Source organism: Malassezia japonica, chromosome 2 (assembly GCF_029542785.1).
Source record: "Malassezia japonica chromosome 2, complete sequence".
NCBI lineage: Eukaryota > Fungi > Basidiomycota > Malasseziomycetes > Malasseziales > Malasseziaceae > Malassezia > Malassezia japonica.
In genome coordinates, this window is record NC_083371.1 from 1,089,367 (window position 1) to 1,104,976 (window position 15,610).

A 15,610-nucleotide genomic window follows, 5' to 3' on the forward strand; every position below is an offset into this window, starting at 1 on the left:
CTGCGAAGCTTGGCGAAGGGCATGGTGCAGCGGCGGATTATTCGTACGTGCCATATCTGACCGCAGAGGCCGTTGCAGGCTTGTCTAAGGCGTTCCTCGCGCTTGGGTGCAAGCGTGTGCGTGCGCATGGTGTCGAAAATCTTCTCCAAGTCCTGCACGATCCCCAGCGCATCCGCCAGGGCCGGGGGGTGCTGACCTGTACGTCGCGCAGCTGACCCAGATTGCAACCATATCGCGGTGTAGGTGTTGTTTCTTACGCAGACTCGATGAACCGCTACTATGGGGCGTGCTGCCATGGAGCACCTTTCGTGATACCTACACCACGCGCTGGAGTCTCGGGGCGAGCGACATTCTTTTTAAAAACGCGTACGTCGCGCGCCTGACGCAGCCTCTTTTCCCACTTCTTTCGGCAGGGTCAGACGCTCGAGACGCTGCGGGGCGAGGGCATCTTTCAGCCGGCGCTCGACCAGGCCATCGAAAAGCTCGGCGAGACGCGCTGGGTGCACATCTTTCCAGAGGGCGCAGTGAACCTCTCGCACTCGACCATGATGCGCCGTTTCAAGTGGGGCATCTCGCGCCTGGTGCTCGAGGCGCCCGTGACACCGATCGTGCTACCGATCTGGCTCACGGGCTTTGACCAAATCATGCCAGAGCCGCGCATGCATCCACGCTGGGTGCCTCGCCTCGGCGCGGATATTTCCGTGTCGTTCGGCAAGCCCGTGCCACAGGGCACGCTGCAGATGTACGCCGACCTCTATACCCAGATGAAGCACGCGCACCATGACGACGTACCGGTCGCCTTGCCGCCGATCGCCGAGTCCGTGCCGAGCCATCACCTCTACCCAGAGACCCCGGCAAAGCTGCGCGAGCAGGACTCGGAGGAGTACGCGACGATCCGCAGCCGCCTCGCTGCGGTCCTGCGCGAGGAACTCGCCAAGCTCGGCGAGGACTCGCGCAAGCGGCAGGGGCTTGGGCCGGGCGAGGGGCAGCTCGCGCACCGGCCCGACATGGTCGGACACAAGTACAAAACAGATATTCCTACATAATTATGCATGCAGTAATCCATCCAGCATATCTTGCAGACTCGGCTGGGGCTCGGTGCTGTGAGGATGCAGCATACGCCACAGCGACGAGGACACGGTACCGTTGGCATCGTCCAGGAGCTGGTACAGCGGCTCGTCGTTCGGCGAGGGGGGGGTAGGGCCGACGTGGATCTGCGCGAGATGCTCGCCAATGCACTCCATAAAGTGCGTCAGGCCGCCCGTCAGGGGGTTCACAACCTGGTTCTTGACGTGCTCGACAAGCGACGTGGGCAGCGTGTCGGGCTCCGGCACGGGGAAGGCCGACGCGGGGGGAGGGGGCCACGGCGCATCGGCTTCCTCTTCCTTCTTGACCGGTGCCTCTTCGCGCTTCACCGCGGGCTCGCCACGGGCCACGGGCTCGATGCCGGTCGCTGCTCCGCCGATAAACTCGGCAATGGAGCGCACAAACGCTGCGCCTTGCACGCCGCCGTACGCCACCTCGAGCAGCCGTTCCGACTCTTGCGCGCCTTGCATGGAAATTTGCAGCGCCGCAGGGAGCTGGCGCAGCGAGGCGCGCGGCACATACTGCGCGGTCCGCGGTAGTCCCAGCGCGCGATACGGCATCGCGCGGAGGTACTCGCGCAGCGCATCGGTCAGCGCGCCGCCCGCCACACTCGAGTACGGCCGCAGAGAGCGCTCATCGGCTGTCGACGCGACCCACGCGGGAAGACTGGCGTACACGCCGACATCGCACGCGTCTAGCAGACGCAAAAGGTGCGGCCGGAAAAAGGTCCAGTTGTGCTCGTCGCGCTCCTGCTCGAGCTCGCGCTCGCGGCGGTTCAGACGCAGGCCAGACTGCAGCGGGTCCTGAATCGGCGGCGGCGCCGGCACAGGCCACATCGGATGCAGGCCCTGCATCTCGCGCGGCGGCGCCGTGCCGTGCGCAAGGCCGGGCGGCCCCGATGCGCCTGCAATCGCAAACGGGAGGCGGCGGTCGTGTTCCGGTACACTCGTCCCTTGGAAGGTATGGCTCCAGTTTCCCTCGTCCACCGCCGGCTTTTTCACCGTCGCGGCACTCAGGCGGTCGGGGCGCCCGGGCTGCGTATGCGGAAAGACAAAGCTGGCCTCGCCTTGCGCATTATTCGGCCCGGGCGTCGCGGCAAGCGACATGGGCAGATGGCGCAGCGACTCGATGGCCGGCGCAAGGAGCGTCGCGGGGCCCATGACCTGGGCTGCGTATTCGTACAAATTGGCGAGCTTGGTCGGGTCCAGCGACCCGTCGTCGGCGTACGTGTACGTCTGTACCGCCGCCTCTTCGCCCTCGCTTGGATTCGCTGTGCCGCTCTGCTCCGCCAAGAAGCTCGGCAGCGGACCCAGCCGCGACTTGGCCTTTTCATTCATCCGCGCCGAGCATGCGCTCTTTCCCGTGAGTGTATGTGGCGAAACGCCCGCATACGCCAGCGTACGGCGAAAGAGGTTCGTTTCCGGCGTGTCCGGCACGCCTTCCGGCAGTGTATTCGACCAGTTTGTGCTCCGCGCGCTCCCGATACGCATCGTACGTCTCGGGCCGGATTCCTGTACATAGATGCTGCTCGACGGCGTGCCTTCCTCGCCGTCTGTACCCACGCCCACCGACATATCCCGCAGCGGGCGCTCGGCAGCCTTGCGACGTGCGCGGCGTGCCGACGGCGGCGGGACGGCCGGCACGTCGTCCGAGGCCAACGCATCGTCATCCACCACGCTGAGCCCCTCCCGCTCGATCGCACGGACGCCCCACACCTCGAGGCGGCGCGCCGCTGTGTGGTAAATCGACGTAGGGGGATTAAATGTCTGCGCGTTTTGGGTCACCAGCAAAAAGTCGTGGCGGAACATGTCCATCGTGGTATACTGCTGCTCCTGCAGCTTCCTTTCCATTGTGCCGAGGTCCATCGGGTGCGCAATCACCTCGCGATAGCCCGGGACTTCGTCGGCATTCACTGGCTCGTGAAAGAAGAGATAGGGATCGCGCCTGGGTTAGTCGATGCACCTACTTTTTAAACGCAGCAATGAGAGACTCGAGCGCCGCACGCAGCGGCTTGGCGCGTAGCTGCTTGATCGGCCGCTTGCGCTTCGCACCCGTCGCAGGGTCCACCGAAGGAGGGGCGGTGTCGAGATGCACCGATGCACTCGGCGTCGTGGCCGGCTCGCTCTCGCCTTGGCTCTCAACATCGAGCCCTGTATCATGCAAGGCCGGCATGCCCCGCTTCAGTTTGATCTTGGGCCGCGCCGACTGAGGAAGGTAGGACGCAGTATCCTGCCCATCGTCGCTCGACATCGCTGCGTCGCTTTCCTCTCCTCCGGACACGGCGTCACCAGCCCACGACGGGCTGGAGGGCATATCGATGCCATACTCGTCGCGGCTTCCCACCGACGAGGGCGAGGAGGGCGTCGCGAGACTCATCTCTCCGCACGCCCTGCGCCAATGAAAGATGGAGCACAGCGGCGAACTCCATTAGTCAGCCGCTCAATCTTCTCGTTGCAAAATTTGGCCAAGGTCGCTGGTGTCTGTGCGCGCGATCGCAGCAGGGTTGCGTGCGAACCGAGTACAAGGAGTACGAACGATGGCCTATATTGATAAGCCCCGCTTCCACAAGCCGGCGAACCCGGCGCGGACAAAACCACCGCCCACCGATCCGCTGCTCGAGCCGAGCGCTTCGGTGCCGCGCCTCGCCTTGCAGACCTCGGACAAGGTGCCTGCCGACGCGCCGCCGCTGCAGTCGCATGCGCAGGCAGGTATTGAAATGCAAGAACGGGCTTCGAACGACGACAAGGAGCGCAAGCGCCAGCAGGCCGAGCAGCTCGTTTGGCTAGACGATGCAAAAAACTCGCTGCACAAGTCGCTGCCCTTGCTCGGTGTGCGTGTCGGCGCGACGCAGGTCAGTGCTCTGGCACGCAACCCTGCGGTGAACCCGCATGTGTTTCGCTCGCGCAAGTCGAAGCACATCTGCTTCGATACGCAGGGCGACGAGTCGATGCGCGTCCTGCAGCTGGGTGTAGAAGACGTGAGCGCGCTGCCGGCAGAGGCACAGGCAGCCATCGACGAGGTGGGCGGAACGATTGTGCCACACCCAGTTGAATTCGACTATGACTACTGGACGGTCGAGCAAGTCCTCCGCGCGATTCTTCCGGCGGAGCTCGAAGAGGGCGCGCCGAGTGCTTTTGCCATGGTCGGCCACCTTGCGCACGTCAATTTACGCGAAGAGTACCTTGCGTATCGTTACCTCATCGGTCAAGTGATCCTCGAAAAGACGCCGCGTGTGCGCACCGTCGTCAACAAGCTCGACTCGATCGAGACGGAATTCCGCGTCTTTGCCATGGAGCTCCTCGCCGGCGTGCCCGAGTACGAGGCCGAGGTGTCTGAGTCCAACTGCCTTTTCCAGCTCGACTTCCGGCACGTGTATTGGAACAGCCGCTTGCATACGGAGCACGGGCGCCTCATTGCGCAATTCCAGCCGTTCCAGGTGCTGGCGGATGTCATGGCCGGCGTCGGCCCGTTTGCCGTGCCGGCGGCCAAGAAGGGCGCTTGGGTCCTTGCCAACGATCTGAATCCGAGCTGCTACGAGAGCCTGGAGCGGAATAGCAAGCGCAACCACGTCACGCAGCACCTGCAGGCGACGTGCCTCGACGGCCGCGAATTCATCCGCCAGAGCGTGCTTACGACGTGGGCAGCCTCATTCCCGGGCGGCCCGTCGGGCGACGAGCTGCTGAGCGCGCGCCAGAAGCGCAAGGAGCGAAGCGCACAGCGCCGTGCCAAGGAAGAGGGCGTCACTGAAGCACCTGCGACGCCTGCGCCGGCCGCCCCGCCGCGGCCGCCCCGCCGCCTCGTCGACCACTTTGTGATGAACCTTCCCGCGACCGCGCTTGATTTCCTGGACGCGTACCGTGGCCTGTACACGCGCCTTGCGTCGCAAGTGGGTGCCGATGCGCTCCAAGCCGAGCTGAATGCGCGTGAAAAAGACCACGAGGGAGTCGAGCCGCTCCCGATGGTGCACGTCCACTGCTTTACCAAAGATGTCGAGAATGCAGGCCGCGATATCTGCCAGCGCGCAAGTGCGGCGCTGGGTCTCGCACACGACGAGCGCCTCGTGCCCCCAGAGGGCGACCAAGGAGCGCCACCGACCCCAGAGCTGTCTCTGCACTTGGTGCGCTCCGTCGCGCCGAGTAAGGACATGTACTGTCTCACGTTCCGTCTGCCGAAGAGTGTACTGTTTGCCTCGGTATAATCTGTAGAAACTATGTATCAATCGTCCTGCTCCATCACCTGGTCCAAGATGCTCAGCCGCAAGTCGAGTATGCCTTCGCGGGTCTGGAGAATTTCACGGAGCTCCACTGGCGGCTCCTCGCCAATATCGTGCGCACGCTGCCACCGCTCCAGGCGTGTCATGCCCGTGCAAGGGCCGTAGGTCGCGTTCAGATCAAAGATACGCAGAATATGCTCAATACGGTTGACACCTTTGGCATGAACTGGGTGAGTAATGATAACGTACTTGGCTTGCGTCCCATGCGCTCCTGTGCATCCGCCCAAAGCGCATCGTACTTGGGTGATTCAATATCAAGATGAGGCCGCCCCTCCGCCTCGGCCAGCAGGGCCTTGGGGTAGGACCGTGTGGGCTCGGTCGGCTCGGTGCGTTTCGCTGCCAGCGCGGGTTTCGCGTCGTGCTCCACTTTCAGGGCCGGCTTGCCCTTGCTGTGCACGGCAGTCGAGGACCGCGCCTTCTTTCCTGTCAAGCCTAGCGCATTACCGCTTCTTCCTTTGGTGGCGGGCATCGCTGTCAGCGCCAAAGTCGCTCGGCAGAGGGGGTCAAGTGGATGTTACTGCACGTGATGGCGAACGGACCAAGTGGAAGCAGCGAAAATGCGTGGGTCTATAAAAAAACCTATTCACTGGGTAACGAAGAGTGGGGAGGGGGACCGGCCACCGACTCGTTTCAAGAGAGTATGGGTTGGCATCCGTCCTTTGTTTGCACAAGCAATTGATTTACTTGCTGTGCTGGCCGTACGACTTGGTAGCGTACTCACCGTTCTCGACGATGATGTCCTTCTTGAGCTGGGGCTGGCCCGACCAGATGTTGTCAAGGATCGACTTGGTGCCGGCCACGTAGCGGGCCTGGGCATCCAGCGAGGTACCCGAGATGTGGGGGGTCATGGCGTTACCACCGCCCAGGGCAGGGTTCCAGGTGTTGTGCATCGAGCGCCAGGGGTAGTCAGCCGGGGCAGGCTGGGGGTACGAGACGTCACCACCGTAGCCGTTAAGCTGGCCGTTCTCAAGGGCGGAAGCAATGTCCTCCTTGACGGTGATAGCACCGCGGGCAGTGTTGACGATCCACGCACCGGGCTTCATCTTGGAGATGAGCTCCTTGTTGAAAAGACCGTGGGTGCCCTCGTGGAGAGGAGCATTGATGGTGATCACATCACACTTCGACACAAACTCGTGGAGGTCCTCGATGCGGCGGCAGCCGATCTGGGTCTCGGTCTCCGAGTCGAGCTTGTTGTAGTCGTAGTAGAGGAGCTCCTTGCAGTCGAAGGGCTTCAGGCGCTGCAGGATGCGGCGACCAATGCGGCCGATACCAAGGGTACCAATGACCTTGCCCTCGACATCGTACGAGTTCTGCGCGATCTCGGCAACGTCCCACTTACCCGAGACGTACTGGTTGTGGGCGGGGACAAAGTTGCGCACGAGCACCAGGATGGTCATGACGGCATGCTCGGCGACCGAGGTGACATTCGAGCCAGTCACCTCGTAGACATTGATCTTGCGCTCGTTGGCCTTGTTCAGGTCAACGTGGTCCGAACCGACACCGGCAGTGACACAGTTCTTCAGCTTGGGGGCGCTGTCAATGATCTCGGCAGTGATGTAGGCGGGGTGGAAGGGGGTGGTGATGACAATGTCAGCATCCTTGACCTCCTTGGCAAAGGTCGAGTTGGGGCCCTCCTTGTCCGTCGTGGTCACAAAGGTGTGGCCCTTGGACTCGATCCACTCACGGAGACCGAGCTCGTTCTCGACAGCACCGAGCAGCTTGGGCTGGCGCTTGGCAGCCTCACCGCCCTGGTAGAGGACGGCGAGAACCTTGTCCTGGCGCGCAGCCGAGTTGGCAAAGGTGCGGGCCTGGAGAGCACGGCCAAGAGTAGCGGTGGGCTTAACAGCGGTACGGAACATGGTGTCGTAGTACGATGAGATGGAAAGGGGATGGGCGCTTGATTTATATACCCTTGTATCCCCACCACGGGATCGGTTTTCCTCGGCCTTCGCTTAGCTGATGAGCGACGTGTGTCCCGTGCACTGGCCATGTGTCGAGGGACCAGACCGTGTGCAGGTCTCGGCCGCAAACCGGGCGCTTCGACAGTGGTCTAGAGTGCGCGAGCGGGTAAATTAAATTATACACAGATTTGATTGGCAGAAGTATCCATCGCGTGCTGTCGGATAGTATAAATGTTACTAATCCCGACTAATCATAACATTAGAGCGCGCGATTCGCATCTGGCCCCGATTTCCAGGCAGGGCGCAGCGCGATGGACGGAGGATACGAGCGGAGGCACCAGGACCACAACGTGTCGGGGAATGGTGGTCCGCTGTCTGTGATTTCTGAAGGAATGGCGGAAAACACTCCTGCACATACGAGCCTCACACCGGCGGAGCGCCGAGAGCATTCACGCAAGACATCCAATATCCATACGCGCAACTTGTCCGCCTTCTTTCCGCGCCCCGGCACGGATGCAGAGCGTGAGTACCACGCCGAGGCAGCGAGTACCCAGCCCCCGTCTCCTGCAGGCGTTACGATGGCGGGCGCCTCGGGCGAAGAATCATCGTCGTCCAAACAACGGCGCAACGCGCGCCATGTCCGGCGCGCGAGCTACCTGATGACGGACAAGACGGGGAACGTGGACGTTTCAAGACGCATGCCGTCCCAGCTTCCAGCATGTACGTTTATATTCTAACGCAGTGTCCCCTTCTCCCACTCAGCTATACTCTCCTGATATGGACAAGAGCCGCAAAGTGTCGGATGCGCGCGCGTTATCGGGCGCCTTTCCGAGCATTTCGCGCTCCGTGTCGGACGCATGGGGGGATTCTTCCATGCAAAGCAATGGAGGCAACTATGCGCCTGAGGTCGTGGGGGGCGCAAGTGGCCAGCAAGCGCTGCCCATGACCGTTGCACTCGGGCCGCTTGCCCTGTTTTGCAGTGCCTATGTCGTGATTGGTGCCGCACTATGGGTCCTTGGTCTCGTCCGTGACTCACTCGCACTGGTGGGCTTGGGTTTCCTGCTAGTCTTTGACGCGCTGGGACTTCTTTCAACAGCCTGGATGCAAGTGCTGGACACTGCACGCCGGAGTCAAGTGGACGCTGCGCGCCAATCCACGCTGGCTGCTTCTGCACCCGCGTCTACCACAAGCATCAAACGTCCGTTTGGGCTGCGCCGCCTCGAGACACTCCTCGACTTTTCGCTGGTGGTCTACTTGCTCTTTGCGGGTATCTATATGTGCAAAGAGAATGTGGAACATGCCTTGCTGGCAGCAAGTGTACCGCACGAAGAAGACCGCGAGGGTATCGTGCTGCCCACGCTTCTTCTGATTCTCGCCATCCTCATTGCACTCTTTACCACGGTCGCACTCCGCAACCACGCACGGCTTGCCGCTGCCTGTGGCATGAGCATCGAGAGCAACGTGGGCCTCGACGGGATGCAAGGACGCAAACTCCGTCATTCGCGGCATACTTCAGTGCTCCCTGTACCTGCTCTGGCCTCGGGACCTCTGTATGACGCATTGACGAACCCATTCTCTGCAATGGTGCTCTTTTTCCCTTGCGCCTTGCTCCTGGCGTCTATTTCTGTCCCTCCGACCCAGGTTGCATCGCTGGATAAGGTGCTGGCTGGTCTGGAGGGCGCCAGTATGATGTACGTCGCATCGTGTGCCTTGTCGCCCCTGTGCAAGGTGCTGCTGCAAGCCGCGCCATCCTCCAAGCTCCCCCAGATCACGCAGCTCCATCGGAGCCTCAACATTGTGGAGAACCACCCTACTGTGGCTCGGATCGCGTCGGTCAAGGTCTGGCAGCTGACGCTTCCGTCGCTATCGTATACTAAGGCGGGTGCTGGCACCGAGGGACGCCCGGGATTGGCGGGTATCATGTCGATGAAGCAAGGCGCCAAGACCGCGTCGCTCATTGTCACTGTACACGTTGAACTGCGTCGCGAAGCCTCGGATGCCGAATGCCAGGAATTGACGCGTTTCGCATGGCAGCAATGTGCGCCATTGATTGGTGCAGGACCCCATGTTGAGCCTGGCGAGCCGCTGCGTGGCAGCCTGGTCGCGGGGGAACTCACTGTCCAAGTCACCCGCGAAGGCGAGCATGTGGATGCGCACGCCGGGCATGCGCATGGCCATCATCATGGACATGACCACCATGCCCACGACCATGCCCACGACCATGCCCACAGCCATGGCCACAGCCACGGCCACAGCCATGCCCACGACCATGTCCACGACCATGTCCACGACCACGCCCATATGCACGGACACGATCACGGGCATAGTGATCATGCGCACACCCATGACCACGCGCATGGCTCGCATGGCCACGGCCACACCCATGACCACCATGGCCATACGCACGACTACGACCACCACGACCACAGTCACGGGCACGAGCCGGTACACGATCACTCCCACTCCCACTCTCATATCCAAACGGCCGACTCCCCCGCGGATCTGTCCTACGACTACTCCCACGACTCGGTGGTAGTCCGTTCGCCCTCGCGTGCTCCCTCAGCGAGCCCCGCGCGGCTGTCACCGTCGTACGCGACCCCACTGCCGTCCGTGCAGATCGATACCCCCCCTTCCTAAAAGCAATCCGGCCTGGACAAGACTGTGGTATAGCTACGTAGTTAATCCATGCGGCACTTGAGTGTCCGCTCAATGGTCTTCTCCGGTGTGATGATGCGCACAATGACGCCCATACCCGACAGTGCATCGCGCTCGATACCACCGAGCATCGTCTGCGAGATGGTCTCGAAGAGGTCCTCGGGCCCCAGATCGGGCTCCCAAAGCCCCTCGGCCATACCAAACAAGCGGTCGCTCGCCGTGCCGCTCACGACAAAGTCCTTGGCAAAGTTGAGGCATCCGATCAGATCAGACGCCGCAATGAACGGCTCGTCCTTGGAGTTGAGCCCGGCAACCACCGGCTCGACAAAGTAGGGTCCAAATCTGTGTGAGCGCAAAAACGTACCGCCGTTCGTACAGCGTCGAGCTCATGAGGTGCGCAAACGTCTCGGGCTCAATTTCGCGGTCCTCCTTCATACGGTACATGTTCAGACGGTAGCGGAACTTTTCGCGGAGAGTGATCAGGTCCGTCGCGAGACCCGGGAGGCCCACGTAGGTGCGGTCGGTGACCTTGAACACCTTGTCAAAGTTGGTCGACACCAATAGCGCCTGGTTCCCGAGGCGCATGTCGGTCGCGATTGCCACGCAGTTCTTGCCGCGCATGGCAATCACGCTACCGCCATTGTATTCCATAATACTCACTGCGTCAGCCTTCCCCACCTACTCTTCGATTCCCAACGACGTCGTCGGCGGCGAACGCGCATTGCGTGGAGGGCCGATCACTTATGGGCCACGTGACAACAACGCACCGACCTAGCGCGCCGGGCGTGCAGGTGTTCTTTGGCGCCATGAAGGAGCTCACGCGGAAGATGATGGCCGACGGTAGGTGAGCAAAGCTGATCCAGTGGCCGTATTCGCCGTGTCGCAGGTGGCATTCTATTACGCATTCAAGGTAGGCTTATTTTTCTGACCGCAGTATGTCATGACGACGCTGGACCCCAACCGTCAGAAGCAGCAGGACGCCAAGAAAGTGTCGGACAATAAGCTGGGCAAGCTTGGCCTGCGCTCCCGGGGCGTGAAGTTGAATGAGTACGAGGAGCAGATTGCTTCGGAGCTCATCCTCCCTGACGACATTCCGGTGACCTTTGAGTCGATCGGTGGCCTGGACGGCATTATCGCGAGTCTGCAGGAGAGCGTGATTGCGCCGCTGTGCTACCCCCAGCTCTTTAACAGCGCTAGTGGTCTACTTGGCGCGCCAAAGGGTGTGCTGCTCTACGGCCCACCGGGTACCGGCAAGACGATGCTCGCCAAGGCGCTCGCCAAGGAGAGTGGCGCTACCTTTATCAACATGCATGTCTCAACGCTCACCAACAAATGGTTTGGTGAGTCGAACAAGCTTGTGTCTGCCCTCTTTTCGCTGGCGCGCAAGCTGCAGCCTAGCATTGTGTTCATCGACGAGATCGACAGCTTCCTTCGCGAGCGTGCGTCGGGCGACCACGAGGTGATGGCGATGATGAAGGCCGAGTTCATGACGCTCTGGGACGGCCTTACGTCGAGCACCGACCGCATTATGGTGCTCGGTGCGACGAACCGTCCTTCGGACATTGACGCGGCGATTCTGCGCCGCATGCCGAAGCGGTACGCCGTTCGCCTGCCCGACAACGCGCAGCGGAAAAAGATTTTGTCGATCATGCTGACCAATGTGCCGTGCCACTCGTCTTTCGACCTGGACGCGCTTGTGCGCAAGACAAACGGCTATAGCGGCAGCGACCTGCGCGAGTTGTGCCGCGCGGCCGCGATGGTGCCGGTACGCGAGGTGCTGCGCAGCAGCAGCGGCCGCGAGCATGTTGAGCGCGCGCGCAAGAACCCCACTGGCATGGAGAGCGGCGACGACAACGGCCAGGCGGACCTTGCGATGAGCGTGCGCCCTCTGAAGAACTCCGACTTTTTCCAGACGGACAGTGCGACGCCGCTGCACGTCGACACGGAGCCCGACGCACTCGACTAAATAGAGGAGACCACTTGTACTATTGCATGCTCCTATTTAAACACGGCAGTTGTCGATGCTAAGGATGAGGATGTCGCTCGCGCCGACGCTCTCGAGGCGGTCCATGATGTTGGCGACCTCGTCACGCGACACCATGCTCGACACCGCGTTCCAGTCGCTCTCCTCGAGCGTGCTCACCGTCGCCGCACGGCGGCCCGGCGTAATGGACAGGGCCTGTGCCAGGCTCGCCTTGGGGATATTGTATTGGCACAAGACGTACTTCGACGCGGCAATCACACCGCGGATGCGCGCGGTGATGAGCGAAATGAGCTGCATGTTGCTGCGCGCGTGGGGGGTCACCGGGCGAATGAGCTTCGCCTCGGAGGTGAGCAGCGTAGCGATCGGCTTCAGGCCGCACGCCCGCATCGTCTCGCCGGATTCTGTGTTAGCCACGTGGCATGCTTCGAGTCACGTACCGACCAAGTCGACTGCAGTGTTAGTAGGCGTCCTCTGCATATAGATACGTACCGATACCGTCCGCGAGACCAAGCGCACAGGCAGTCTCGACACTGCCGTTGAGGTAGGCAATCTTGGTCTTCTCCTTGACTCCGAGCTTCTGCTCGAGCTCCTCAAAGTACTTGCCAGCGAGGTGGTCAAAGCTCGTCGCGACCTTCTTGCCGACCAGGTCCTCAACTGACTTGATCGTTTCGCTGTTCTCCGGGATCTGCACCTGCAGCTGGCACTTGCCGAAACCGAGTGTGAGCTCCTCGGTGATCGCCGAGGAAATCGCGGGGCCAGCCTCCTGCACCATATCGTGCCCCGTCACACCCAGGTCCACATCACCGTTTGCAACAAAGTGGGGGATGTCGGCGGCAGGCAGGAAGACGAGCGCAATGGGCAAGTTCTTGACGAGCGCGACGTCCAGGCGGTGCGCGCGCTTGAACTGGATGTCGGCGCCGCTCAGAAGCGTCAGACACGTCTCATAGAGCCGACCTGTATAAGCATATCGACTTACCCTTCTTGGGGATTGCAAACAAGAGGCGGTCTTGAAAGTTCTCGGCGCGAAGCAGTTGCGACATCGAAGGCGAAGCAGATAGGTGACGTGCTTACGTAACGAATATTTTGAGGAGCTCGCTTGGCGCCTCCGACAAACAAGCAGCGACAGTACAGAGGCGATGCGCTGCACGAACTGTGGTTCGTTGGCGATCGATTTTGCCGACTCGCAGGCAGTATGCAGTGCCTGCGGTGTCGTGCTCGAAGAGTCGCAAATTGTTAGTGATATTACCTTTGCCGAAAACACGGCGGGTGGCGCTGTTGTTCAGGGCAGTTACCTCGGCGCCGACCAGGGTACGTTGTGAGACTAACGCAGTGCGTGCGCGTACATCCGGACCTGGTTTCCGCGGAAGCTCGGCAGGCGAATCGCGCGAATGCACGATTGCAAATGGTACGTCGCCCATCTCACCCAGCACGCTGGAACATTAATCGTATGGCCACGGCGCGTGGCGTGCCACAACACGTTGCGGAGCGTGCCCTCCGATTCTTCCAACTGGCTTTGGATGGCGGTACGGCTACGGCATCGGGATCGCAGCCCAAGAACTTTGTCCTAGGCCGAAAATCGGACTACACGGTCGCGTCGTGTTTATATGTCGCCTGCCGTATGGCCAAGACGACACACATGCTGATTGATTTCGCGGATGTGATCCAGGTGAACGTGTTCGTCTTGGGGCGCAGCTACCTGCGCCTCTTGCGCGTCCTCAACTTGCAGATGCCGCTGATCGACCCATCGTTCTATATCAGCCGCTTCGCGGCGCTCCTCGAATTTGGCGAGGAGACGCAGCGTGTCGTCACCGATGCGACGCGCCTTGTTACGCGATTCAAGACCGATTGGATGGTCGAGGGACGTCGTCCGGCGGGTATTTGTGGTGCTTGCTTGCTGCTGGCAGCGCGTATGAACCACTTCCGTCGCTCTGTCACTGAGGTCGTCCAGGTGGTCAAGATCGCCGACGTGACACTGCGCAAGCGCTTGGAGGAGTTCAAGTCGACGCCCAGCGGCCAGCTGACCATTGAGGACTTCCGCAGTGTATGGCTCGAAGAGGAGCACAACCCTCCTGCGTTTGCGCGTGCCCGCGTGCCCAAGAGCAGCAAGGACCCGCAGGCGCACCTCGTCGCGCCGAACGAGAACCTGGAAGCGATCAAGATGCAAATGCCGGAAACCACTGGCCTGCCCGAGTTTGGGGGCGGCGAGCTGGAGCGACTGGCTGATCAGGCGACAGAACAAGAGATCACGTCGTACCTGCAGCAAGACGATATCCGTGCGCTCGAGAACAATCTCTCGCAGCAGGAACAGACGCGCGTCGAGCGCGCCAAGGCCGGCCATGTTGCGCCGGAACCTTTGGCGCCAGTCGAGGAAAGCGACGCTCCGGCGCCGGCGCCGGTCGAGCGCGACGGCGACCTAGGTGATCTGGACGAGGCCGAATTGGACAACTTTATCTTGTCGGAAGATGAGGTCAAGATCAAGGAGCGTGTATGGATGGAGTTTAACAAAGACTACCTCGAAGCCGCGCTCGCGCGTCAGCTCAAACTGGAAGCAGACCAGAAAGCGGGCATTGCTCCTGCTCCGCGAAACGTACGTCCCATTTCTAACGCAGCGTAAACGCCAGAAACCGCGTGACGGTACCACGGCACCGACCAAGTCGGCGGCCGAGTCGGCGAAGCAGATGATGCAGCAAAAGCGTTGGTCCCGCAGGATCAACTACGATGTGCTGAACAATCTCTTCCCGGGAGGCGGTGCTGCTCCCTCGAGCACCTCCAAGAATGCCGCATCCGACGTCCAAAACGGGCCCTCTCCAGACGAGGAAGAGCTCAGTGAGGACGACGACGAGGAAGACGAGGAAGACGACGATGAGGACACGCCGCATGCCAAGCGGTCGAGGTACGACGATGCTAGCGATTGGCGCAGGCTCGGAGGCCTTCCCCTCAATCAGCCAGAGTACGACGACGCCCCAGACGCGGACGGGTACTGGGACAACGATATGTAGACTAAGATACCCCACGACCGACTACCTCCACATGCTCTGTGCGTCGAACCGATGCGGTGCTTTGGTCCTCGCTTTGCTCGTTTGGCCCTAGTGAGACCGCGCGTGTGTATTAGCCCTAGCGTGCCAAGGATTCGTGCTTATTCGGGTATGGTAGAGACGTCGAGCCAGCAGGCGACGCTGCGCATGCCGCCGGTGTACTTTTCGACGTTTGACGTGAAGGATCAAGTCTTTTACGAGAACGAGACGGCAGTGGCCCTCGTGAACCTCAAGCCGGTAGTGCCTGGGCATGTACTTGTCATACCCAAGACGCACTATGAACGTCTGCAAGACATTCCCACGTCCGAGCTTGGCTCGCTCTTTTCCGCTGTGCAGAGCGTAGGCAAGGTGGTCGAAAGCGCTTTTTCTGGCGACTCTCTCTCGGTCGCAGTTCAGGACGGCCCGAACGCAGGGCAGACCGTCCCGCATGTTCATGTCCATGTAATTCCCCGGCGTGCACGCGACATTGAGCCCAACGACCTGATCTACGAGCACCTGGACGCGTTTGGGCTGCAGCTGCGTAACCTGCAAGAGAAACAGATGGACAGCGAGCGCCGGCCGCGAACCAAGGAACAGATGCACGCCGAGGCCGAGTGGCTCCATACGCAGTGTGTGCAAATCCTTGGCGAAACCAAAGGACCGGTGAGGCTAGACGCAGCGACATGATATATACGGG

The 15,610-nt window shown here is 61.2% G+C and overlaps 10 protein-coding genes across 10 annotated transcripts; 5 read left to right on the forward strand and 5 right to left on the reverse strand.

The window, feature by feature from the left end:
- Nucleotides 1-21: 21 nt before the first annotated feature.
- On the forward strand, nucleotides 22-1,046 carry TAZ1 (Lyso-phosphatidylcholine acyltransferase; the record flags this gene model as incomplete). The annotated part of the gene is made up of 5 exons (XM_060265649.1): nucleotides 22-43; nucleotides 67-198; nucleotides 221-239; nucleotides 262-366; nucleotides 389-1,046. The coding sequence occupies 5 exons, from the start codon at nucleotides 22-24 to the stop codon at nucleotides 1,044-1,046; spliced, it is 936 nt and encodes a 311-aa protein (XP_060121632.1).
- On the reverse strand, nucleotides 1,047-3,462 carry MJAP1_001699 (uncharacterized protein; the record flags this gene model as incomplete). Its single annotated transcript, XM_060265650.1, has 2 exons — nucleotides 1,047-3,030; nucleotides 3,053-3,462. 2 exons carry the CDS (start codon nucleotides 3,460-3,462, stop codon nucleotides 1,047-1,049), a joined length of 2,394 nt encoding a protein of 797 aa, XP_060121633.1.
- A 160-nt stretch (nucleotides 3,463-3,622) lies between these two features.
- TRM5 (tRNA (guanine(37)-N(1))-methyltransferase) lies at nucleotides 3,623-5,284 on the forward strand (the record flags this gene model as incomplete). Its single annotated transcript, XM_060265651.1, has 1 exon — nucleotides 3,623-5,284. The coding sequence occupies one exon, from the start codon at nucleotides 3,623-3,625 to the stop codon at nucleotides 5,282-5,284; it is 1,662 nt and encodes a 553-aa protein (XP_060121634.1).
- Nucleotides 5,285-5,301: 17 nt separating this feature from the next.
- Nucleotides 5,302-5,828, reverse strand: MJAP1_001701 (uncharacterized protein; the record flags this gene model as incomplete). Its single annotated transcript, XM_060265652.1, has 2 exons — nucleotides 5,302-5,525; nucleotides 5,549-5,828. The coding sequence occupies 2 exons, from the start codon at nucleotides 5,826-5,828 to the stop codon at nucleotides 5,302-5,304; spliced, it is 504 nt and encodes a 167-aa protein (XP_060121635.1).
- A 211-nt stretch (nucleotides 5,829-6,039) lies between these two features.
- MJAP1_001702 (formate dehydrogenase) lies at nucleotides 6,040-7,218 on the reverse strand (the record flags this gene model as incomplete). Its single annotated transcript, XM_060265653.1, has 1 exon — nucleotides 6,040-7,218. One exon carries the CDS (start codon nucleotides 7,216-7,218, stop codon nucleotides 6,040-6,042), a length of 1,179 nt encoding a protein of 392 aa, XP_060121636.1.
- Nucleotides 7,219-7,571: 353 nt separating this feature from the next.
- Nucleotides 7,572-9,897, forward strand: MJAP1_001703 (uncharacterized protein; the record flags this gene model as incomplete). Its single annotated transcript, XM_060265654.1, has 2 exons — nucleotides 7,572-7,980; nucleotides 8,003-9,897. 2 exons carry the CDS (start codon nucleotides 7,572-7,574, stop codon nucleotides 9,895-9,897), a joined length of 2,304 nt encoding a protein of 767 aa, XP_060121637.1.
- A 41-nt stretch (nucleotides 9,898-9,938) lies between these two features.
- Nucleotides 9,939-10,566, reverse strand: PUP3 (proteasome endopeptidase complex; the record flags this gene model as incomplete). The annotated part of the gene is made up of 2 exons (XM_060265655.1): nucleotides 9,939-10,257; nucleotides 10,280-10,566. The coding sequence occupies 2 exons, from the start codon at nucleotides 10,564-10,566 to the stop codon at nucleotides 9,939-9,941; spliced, it is 606 nt and encodes a 201-aa protein (XP_060121638.1).
- A 155-nt stretch (nucleotides 10,567-10,721) lies between these two features.
- MJAP1_001705 (uncharacterized protein) lies at nucleotides 10,722-11,881 on the forward strand (the record flags this gene model as incomplete). Its single annotated transcript, XM_060265656.1, has 3 exons — nucleotides 10,722-10,755; nucleotides 10,779-10,825; nucleotides 10,850-11,881. 3 exons carry the CDS (start codon nucleotides 10,722-10,724, stop codon nucleotides 11,879-11,881), a joined length of 1,113 nt encoding a protein of 370 aa, XP_060121639.1.
- Nucleotides 11,882-11,917: 36 nt separating this feature from the next.
- HIS1 (ATP phosphoribosyltransferase) lies at nucleotides 11,918-12,939 on the reverse strand (the record flags this gene model as incomplete). Its single annotated transcript, XM_060265657.1, has 4 exons — nucleotides 11,918-12,300; nucleotides 12,337-12,348; nucleotides 12,389-12,853; nucleotides 12,876-12,939. 4 exons carry the CDS (start codon nucleotides 12,937-12,939, stop codon nucleotides 11,918-11,920), a joined length of 924 nt encoding a protein of 307 aa, XP_060121640.1.
- A 96-nt stretch (nucleotides 12,940-13,035) lies between these two features.
- BRF1 (transcription factor TFIIIB subunit brf1) lies at nucleotides 13,036-15,600 on the forward strand (the record flags this gene model as incomplete). The annotated part of the gene is made up of 6 exons (XM_060265658.1): nucleotides 13,036-13,207; nucleotides 13,327-14,486; nucleotides 14,509-14,792; nucleotides 14,990-15,000; nucleotides 15,053-15,171; nucleotides 15,205-15,600. 6 exons carry the CDS (start codon nucleotides 13,036-13,038, stop codon nucleotides 15,598-15,600), a joined length of 2,142 nt encoding a protein of 713 aa, XP_060121641.1.
- Between the last annotated feature and the right edge of the window lie 10 nt (nucleotides 15,601-15,610).